At 40.3% G+C, this 9770-nt stretch overlaps 1 protein-coding gene across 1 annotated transcript; it reads left to right on the top strand.

The window, feature by feature from the left end:
* Positions 1-1059: 1059 nt before the first annotated feature.
* On the top strand, positions 1060-8136 carry LOC131927059 (selenoprotein Pb-like). The gene is made up of 4 exons (XM_059282717.1): positions 1060-1211; positions 3811-4033; positions 4849-5055; positions 6674-8136. The coding sequence occupies exons 2-4, from the start codon at positions 3837-3839 to the stop codon at positions 6813-6815; spliced, it is 546 nt and encodes a 181-aa protein (XP_059138700.1). The 5' UTR covers positions 1060-1211; positions 3811-3836; the 3' UTR covers positions 6816-8136.
* Positions 8137-9770: the final 1634 nt, after the last annotated feature.

Raw genomic sequence — 9770 nt, 5'->3', positions numbered from 1 at the left:
TCTAGGCTGATGTGTTGTGTTGTAGACTGAATTTATGCATACAAATATGTGGTAGCCACTCTTAGATTGACACATGATTTGCAATGTAGTTTATTTGCTACTGAGTAAAATTAAAGAACTCTGTGAAAAGTTCATAAAACATTATAAACGGGGGAGTGGGGGGCGGGGCACTGCACGCCTGGACAGAACTAGAGCAATACAGATACAATCTTTGATTTAGTCTTTTATAATATTTTTCGTGCCCAAGACACTGGCAGATCTAGAGTTTATCTATTTCAACGACCACCGCATACAGAAGGATAGTGGGGTCAGCACAATGCCCAGCCGCCATGGTTTCCGTATATATCAAGTGCCTATCTGATCTGGGTGAACTTGTAATACTAATTGATGCGTGTACCGAATACTGACTCGAACCCGCTAACATTCTCTGTATTAAATAGTGGTTATTAGCGGTGTCTTCAGTAAAAACAGCCTAACCAGAAAACCGCAACTGCTTGTTATTTCCCTTTGTTAGAGGGAAACAACCGAGCTATTTTTAAAATAAGCTGGAATATATAACAACAAACATTCGACACTTGTTCTTTTGAATGATATAGGTTCAAGGCTAACCAAAAAATGAGCTGCCTCGGAAAATGCAGTGGCGGATTAGCCTAGTGTCTCCGATGTTCAGGAATAATACAAAGTGTTGGTGCACTCACATACGTTGATTTCAAATCACATAACCCAAAAAGAGAGAAAACAAAAACATTCTCTTCAATCCTATCCCAACACATGTTCATTGATAGGTTTACGATGAGTAACATAACATAAGACCAAGTTTCATCATTACTGAGCGCCTCGACTTTTATCTTTAGTCGTACCAGCATGTAGCTTTAGTAAGACTGCACCAAAACCTAATTTATTTTTTACTTAAAAAAAAAATTCTAGTCAATGATGATAAATAATAAAGAGGGAAAACAATTGATCTGTCCATGATCTAATTTGTATAATAATATAAAAATGCTAAAAATAATAAGCTGTTACACGTTTAACCTATTTATAGCCCGTCACCTTGTTATCATGTAGAACATGCATTCCAAAAAGCAAAACAAAGCACGCATTTTTAAGATGTCTACAGTACAGCTGATAGTATTTAATGGACGTTCTTGCTAGTCGTCGACTCAAATAGAAGGTAAACGTTTTGAAGTGCAAGCGAAAGATCAGATAATCTGGTGAGTTTTTTTTTTTTAAATTGTAACAACTCACACCAAAAAACAAAAGTTTAATAGAACAATTAATGTTTTAATTAGTATTAACACATTAATTATATTTGTGTTATAAACTCTTGTGTTTATTTTTACATCGTTTTCTCTCCAAGCTCGGTCTTCGTGGTTATCGTATGAATTAGTCTAAAGGCCGTAAAGACCATAAATAATTTTGCTCGCTATTTTAGTAGGACCCCCCCCCCCCCCTACACACTAAACAAGGATATTGTTTCATATGACTAAAAATCCCCCGTTGACTTTTCTTCTCAAAGTTTCATCAACCCCAAATGTCTTACATTATTTACATATTTTAACTCTTCGTTTTTAACAAGTTTTTCATTTTTTACTTTCTCGTATATACGAAGAATAGAGAAAGTATTGTAATCGTGCACAAAAATCACTTGAAATTTTAACAATTTTCACCGTATTACACCTCAGTCCTTCATCACATCCGATGTATAAAGGACTTATTTTAATCGGGCAAAAATTATCAATCCAGATTTATCAAAGTTAAGAGGTTTTATGCGTAATCCAGTCTGAAAAACTGGACTTTGCAATTCTGTCCGTATGTCCGTATGTCTGTGTGTGTGTGTGTGTGTGTGTAAACACGATAACTTGAGTACCGTTACAGCTAGGTTGATGAAATTTCATATATAAGTATTTTATCAAAATCGTAGATCCGTATCAACTTTTGAGCGATTTCCGATAACCGGAAGTGGTACTTTTCCTACTTTGAAATTTTCAAAAGCCTATAACTTGAGTACTATTTCAGATAGATAAACGAAATTTCACATGTAAGTAAAAGATCTAATTCTCTACCTTTTGTTAAATTTTGAGTCATTTCCGTTGACCGGAAGTAGTAATTTACGCTACTTCCGATTTCTCAAAAAAGTAATGTAAATTTTTAAAGTACTAATAATATTGCGCACTATTATGCACTTTTTTATTTAGCGTTCACTTGGTGTGCAATTCTTTTGTCTACGAGATTTTATTCTATTTTTAAAACTTTATTTAAAATGGATTAAAAATCATGTCTATAGCCCGAATTCCCATCCCCTGTTGTGTTATTTTATATAAAAATATTCGAGAAAGTTTAGGGGAGATCACTCCCGGTTTATTGTTCTTTAAAAAAACACACACACACACACAATCAAAACAAACAATTATTCTCTTTTCATTAGTCACCCACCCCCTACTCGCTTTTAGTCTAAACTTCCTCATACCATAGATGTGCAACAAATATTTATGGACCCTTAATGAGCCCTAATGTATTAATTGTGAAGCTGAATATTTTTGTTAATTAAATCACGCGTTTCAAAATAGTTTAACACGATGGGGGAGGGGGTGGGGGGGGGGGAGAAATTGTGTGTGTGTGGAGGGGGGGGGGAGCTTAGACAGTCCTTGGCACATTGGAATGTGGGTGATAGCGGGAGGACGGGGGTATATATTAACTAGGGATATAATTGGGGGGGGGGGGGGCACTTGAAACTTTCGATAGGGGGGGTAATTTTCCGGAGGGGGGGGGGACGACGGACACCAATAAAGGTATTTATTTTCTATATACATTCTATTTCAATCGGGGGGGGGGGGGGGGGGGCGGCAGAAGAGATAGATGCCTAAAAGAAACTCTAGTGTCGCGCCAATGTGTGACTCCACCTCCTGTACTAACGCCGTGAAACGATGTCAGGACACGGAGACAGGCCCGTTTATCTCCGGTCAGGTCAACGGCTGATAAACAACAATGGCCGCCGTCACTGGTGTCAGCTGACCGTGTTGACAAGCCATCCGGTGACGTCCTGGCCTGACCTCCAGTCAGCTGATTGTAAGCGGACCGTTGTAGTCAGTCGGTTATCGGTGGATGTCGTCCTAGGCATCTGAGTGGACCGTCTGGATGCGTACCACACAAGGGCATCGAGGTCTGCCACAGGGCATTTGGAAGTTATGCGGGGGAAAACAATCCAAACTATCAAATTATGAATGTAATGTGAATATATATATATATATATATATATATATATATATATATATATATATATATATATATATGTGTGTGTGTGTGTGTGTGTGGTGTAGTTTGTACATTACTAATCGACCCTTTATATAGAGTTTCTTCTAGGCATCTCTTCGGGGGGGGGGGGGGGGGGGGGGCACAGCCCCCCCCCCTCCGTAGAAAGTCTACCGCCACCCCCCCCCCCCCACCCCCCCCCCCCCTCCGAAAGTTTCAAGTGCCCCCCCCCCCCCCCCCCCCCCCGGAGAAAAAAGTCTGGAAGAAACACTGCCTTTATATAATATAGATAACTGTTATGATGGATAAGTTTACGATTTGGTTAAGGGTTACGTTAAGAATGGTTAAGGATAGGTTAAGGATACGTTAGGGATAGGGCTAAGAATCTGGTTAGGGGGAATAGATACGTATAGGGTTAGGAATAGCGGGACTGAACTGAATATTACATTAACGATTGTCAAGGGTATAGTATGCATTCTCAAGGGAGAATGACAGGGTGTAATGTCCGGGGATTATGTCTTAGCCCAAGATGTAAAGACAACTGCCTTTTCTTCCTTTCAGATCTCGTTTAACAACCAAATTTGAAGATGGCGGCTGGCCTCTTGGCTTGGCTTTGCCTGGGGTTGACGCTCCTGGCACCGGTAGCCTGGTCCCAAAGATGTAGCCCTCCAACCTGGCAGGGCGAGGGGCTGGGGGAGAACCCCGTGGCTGCCAACAGGGGCAAGGTTGTGCTGGTAGCCCTGATGAAAGGCTACTGTAGCTACTGCGTCAGCCAGGCCAGAAAGTAAGTGGATGTGTTAGTAGCCATAATAAAAGACGACTACAAGATCGTCTAATGATGAAAGCGTGTAACTCTAATGATGAAAGCGTGTCACTCTAATGATGAAAGCGTGTAACCTCCCCTAAGTCGAAGAGATGGTTCAAACCAAATTTTTAGTGTCTATTTTTGCTCAAATTTCAATGAACACTTAGCGTTTTAATGTACTAAAAAAACTAATGATGAAAGCGTGTAACCTCCCCTAGGTCGAAGATATGGTTCAAACCAAATTTTTAGTGTCTATTTTTGCTCAAATTTTAATGAACACTTAGCGTTTTAATGTACTAAAAAAACTTTTCTTTGTTGGATCCTTTAAAATCTCAACTCTATTGAGAACAGGACAGTAACTACATTTTCATATACACTCTACATCACAGGTCATGATATTGTTTTTATCCTTTAACTTCCATGTCATGTTTTGGTATCCCTGATTAAAAAAAAAACTTTTGGCTCGATCGTAATTTTTTGTTTAGTGATGTTGTATAGTTATGTGAGGGTGGAAATTTGTAGTTTTTTTTCATATATTTTTCTCCGAAAAAGGCGGAAGGAGGGGGGGGGGAGGACTTGAAACTTTCAGTGTGTGTGTGGGGGGGGGGGGGGACGACGACGACGAAACCGGTTAAAGTAAATATTTTCTAAATACATTTCTTTCGGGGGAGGGGTGTGGTAAAGTGCTTTGGGATGGAGGGGGGGGGGGGTTGGCAATTTAGCTGTAGCCCTTTGAAAAGATACCTGAAAGAAACACTGGTTGTATACAAACGTTTCGTGTTTTTTTCCCCTAGACTGGAGGCTCTAAAAACCCGTCTGGCCAGCATCAACATGCCGGACATTGCCATGTACATCGTGAACGGGGGGGAGGAGATCTCCCGCAGCCAGATCTCCAACCTGGTGGTGGCCAGCAGCATCCCCGTCCTGCAGGACACGGCAGAGCACGTTATGTTCCGGTCAATCTTCAGGGGGAATAAGGATGATTTCATCGTGTATGACAGGTAAGGAAGGTCATCCGTAAATGACGTCACGCTTTTAAAAACAAATTATTTTTACCTTTCCTCCGTCACGCATGGTTACAAAAAGCCAGACCCACCTTAAAATGACGTCACACCTCAGCCTAAACACCCCCACCCCCCGTCCGAATCGCTGTTGAATATTTTTAAAATATCGAATTTTTTTCTAAGTATATGACAGAGCTCGATAAACAGAGTATTTTAATCAATTTCTGTTATGATTTTTCATTTAATAAAACAGTTTTCTAAAACACGAAATAACGGCTAAAATTCAGTTTCTGACATTACATTTTAAAAATGCAAAAGTGTGACGTCATACTATCTGAAACCTCCCCCTATCACAAAATCACAAGCCCCTTCTATCCACCCCCCCCCCCCGACGAGTGTGACGTCATTTAAGGACGCCCCCCCCCCCTCCAAGACACAGGTAATGAGGGTTTGCTGGTTGCGGTAATGGGGAGGGAGGTGATGCATTCATTTCTATGGATAACTTTAATTTATGGATGCCATTGTAATTTATGGATGCCATTGAAATGCTGGATGACCAAACGAATTAACTCAAGACAAAATACTTCACTATAATATTTCACAGACAAAATAAAAAGTTTTTTTTTAAAAGCGAGAAACGGGAAAAATGTTATACATATGAAATTGTGTAGGTTGAAAATTAGATTTGAATTTTCACTACATTAAAAAACACTAAAATGTTTTTTTACTTTCTCGATTATACGAAATATAGAGAAAGTCTTGTAATCGTGCAAAAAAAAAAAAAAATCGAGATTTTTACAATTCTCGCGTTTTACACCTCACTGATACGGAAAAACATAATTTTGCAATCTTGTCCGTATGTCTGTGTGTCTGTGTGTGTGTGTGTGTCTGTCTGTCTGTGTGTAAACACGATTACTTGAGTACCGTTACAGCTAGGTGGATGAAATTTCATATATAAGTATTTTATCAAAATCGTAGATCCGTATCAACTTTTGAGCGATTTCCGATAACCGGAAGTGTTACTTTTTCTACTTTGAATTTTTCAAAAGCCTATAACTTGAGTACTTTTTCAGATAGATAAATGTCAAATTTTGAGTAATTTCCGTTGACCGGAAGTACTAATTTACGCTATTTCCGATTTCTCAAAAACCGCATGTAAGTTTATTAAGTACTAATAATATTGCGCACTATTATGTACATTTTTTTTTGTTCGCTTGGTGCGCAATTATTTGTTCTATGAGATTCTATTCTATTTTTAAAAGTTTAAGTAATTAAAAAATCATGTCTATATTCCAAGTTATATAAGAATATTCGAGAAAGTTTAGGGGAGATCACTCCCGGTTTTTTTAAAAATGTATTTTGGTCTGGTGTATACGGTAGTCAAATAATCATCTATAATTAATGATAACAGTTTCACTGTTTATGTCTGTCTGTTATGTTGCCCTACTAGGAATCTTTACATAGATGCTTTTGGATTGTTTCAGTATGTTAAGCCCGATTTTGAATAAAATTATAGATGTTCTTGGATTTGTCGCATTATTTTGCCCTACTTAGAATTATACCATAGATGTTCTTGGATTTGTCGCATTACGTTTTGTTATTGGATTTGTTCCAGGTGCGGACAGATGGCTGTCGCCATCCGCCACCCCTACAGTCACGTGGACAATGGCGTCACGGAGCGCGTGCTGAAGGCCGTGTATCGAGGGCCGACACACCTGTTATTGTTCCCTGGACACCAACAGACGGACACCACGTGACCTCTCGTCCAATCGGCGACAAGCACGCCGGAGGCTCTGAGACTGCTCCGGCATCAGGCCTGACCCCTGTGGTGCAAGAAACCGACCCACAGGTGCCGGTGCCCGCGACAGAACTTCAGCCCCCAGTGCGTCTGCACCCGCCCCGTCCACGGGATCGGCAACGACGTCCTGGCCTGGCACTGCGGTTGCCGGGACCCGACCTTTGAGACCCGGGCCTTCTGCGATCACTGTCACCGCTGTGACAACAGCCGCGCGTGCCGTGACGTGGCGAGCTGGCCAGGTGACAACAGCGCTGCCGCTGCCTGAGCGAGGGGGACGACCGGGGACAGGCGGACCCGACCACCTGACAGTGACAGGATGCGTCTGGCGTCGTCGTAGACTGACAGGATCAGCCCGTGGGGGCCCACGGCTGTCAGGGTTTGACAAGACGGCACCACGGTCACGTGGACAGTGATCCAACGGGTACGCTCAGTGACCTTGACCCAACGACGAGACAACCTGACCCTGACCTAACGGTGAAAACAGTCCTGACCTTGATCGAATGGACGAACAGCCTGACAGTAAAGCAATGAGCCAATCCCCTGACCTAATCAGTAAATAACTTAGCCATGATATATCATAAATCCTGAACATAGAGGTGTTGGCATTGCTCAATCCTAAACACAACAGATAACATTATGCATAGCTAAGCGAAAAACGTCTTGGCCAATACCTTATATAGATAAACTTTAATCTAAAACAAGAAACAACATGTATCAAAACTGCTTAATCTTAATTTACATATACTATATTTAAATGATGAAATTTTAAGATGACGTTGATAGGTCGAGTTAGTTAATGAAGACGTCGTTGTTAAAATAAAATGACTTGAAGAAATAAACCTCATGACTGTTGACTATTGACTGGAATTCCCCACTTGACTTTGGCCACTTTTCTGGCCTCTCGGTAAACCGGAACTAATGAAAATATCTGGCTAAACCTAACGGAGTAGGATGTGTTGAACATTTTCCGGAAAATTTTCCGAGCGCCAGATCGGTGGCAGTAGATTTTCTGTATGCAAAAACCGGGAAATCTAAAGTGCTTTGTCATGCCGCCTTTTGTTCACAAACATAACAAACAAGTTTTGATGCTTGTATCGAACCTCTCAAAACCTTTTTAGACAGAACACCTAAATTTTTTTTTGAAAGCTACAATTGGCATGTGACATTTGAAACGGAACAAAAGTTGTCATGACTTTGACACTATGTACAGTGAAACTAAGTGTATATGACTTTTGATAAAGGAATTTAAAATATTAAACGAATAGTTTCTCAACTTCCAACCTGCGTTCTTGTGTACGTGTCTCTTTTTTCACGGTCTGTGGTAGGTGTATAGGGGAGAATGGGTAGAAAGGTGTGGGGGGGGGGGGGGGGGGCGACGACACACATCTTAGTTAAAACTTAACCCTGACACAAAAATACCACATTGCGTGTTTTACGGTGTATTTTTTCTTTTTAATTTTTATAACCGTCGCCAAACAAAATAATCCTTAACTGCGTGTCAGAACTCATTTGAAACAGATTTGAATAATAAAAACAATACAATAAAAAACCCTCTAATGATAGATTCACCATTAGACTAGTGTTTGAAAAACTCAAAACGGCTAAAATATTCTCTTGTTATCTAACGTTTTTTGTTTAATTCAAGGTAGGTAAAGCTTATGGTTGCTAAACTGAAGAGATTTTTGATAGCTGGGGACAGCAACTCTTCTAGGAGAGACAACTCCAAAATCAAACAATTGCTGACACTAGTTTTTTCTTGGTTGGACAAAGGCTATGGAAGCAAATCCAAAAAAAAAAAAAGCAGGCTGAAATTGGAGTCATCGGTCTACAAGGCACAAAACGTTATACTTGATTGTGTTGGAAGAAATTTAGGTTGCCAGATACCTTTTCCGAAAATACTGGACACCTTTCCATCCTTCCCTTCTCATGTATGCCGCAAAGCAGAAGAAGGGGGGGTAACATAGTATTATTCATATACTTGTCCAGTATTTATATTTATTTTATCCTGGACAGTCTGCTCAAATACTGGACTGTTCAGTTCAAAACTGGACACCTGGCAACCCTAGAAGAAATTCCGTCCAGCATTACAGTAATAAAAAATTTGCGTTATTTTATGAAATGTTTCGTTATTTAAGAATTGCTAAATGATTCAGATCCACTATCAACGTTTAAACCTATACTATTACTATTTATAAAATATGTAAAAACTAACAATATTCACTAATGACCATAGAAGTCTATATTACTTTGAGTTGATATTATCTAAAACCTAATCAAATCTACAAAACAAAACATAAAATACGCATTTTTAAGCCAACTTTACATTTAGAGTTAACCTACTTGACGGAAGTCAACGAAAAACGTCCTGAGATGATCGATGCTCTATCTACTCCTATACACGATCAAAGCATTTCCTTGGGAGACAGAACGGTTTGACAGACGGAAGGATGAACGCCGTATGACACGTGACCTACAGTGATGCCGTTTCTGCACCCTAAGAAGACCCACGAGCCCTTGTGGAAGGAGTGGAACAGCAAGGCGGACAAGAAGGGCATCTTGAACCCCGTGTACTGTGTCAATGGGAACCAGTACATTGGGTCGTGGTTGGACAACAAACGACACGGTGAGTTGATGCTGGTTTAATCAAGTCTAATGGTAGTGTGTGCATGTGGTAAGTGTGGTGATGCCCTAATGGTTGTGTCCACATGTGGTTAGTGTGGGTGTTGTTGTTATTACTGTTATAGTGGTGTATATATGTGGTTAGTGTGGTGTTGCCGTGACTCCTATTAAGTTATTAACTATTACATTAGTATTTATGTGGTTAGTGTGGTGTTACTCTAACGGTTGTGCCCACATGTGGTTAGTGTGGTGTTGATGTGACTCTATGTGGTTAGTGTGGTATTACTCTAAGGGT

Source organism: Physella acuta, unplaced genomic scaffold (assembly GCF_028476545.2).
Source record: "Physella acuta isolate Inbredline_101_S28 unplaced genomic scaffold, ASM2847654v3 ptg001368l, whole genome shotgun sequence".
Lineage (NCBI taxonomy): Eukaryota > Metazoa > Mollusca > Gastropoda > Physidae > Physella > Physella acuta.
Note: the sequence above shows the minus strand (reverse complement) of the source record. Positions and strands in the feature narration are given on the sequence as shown.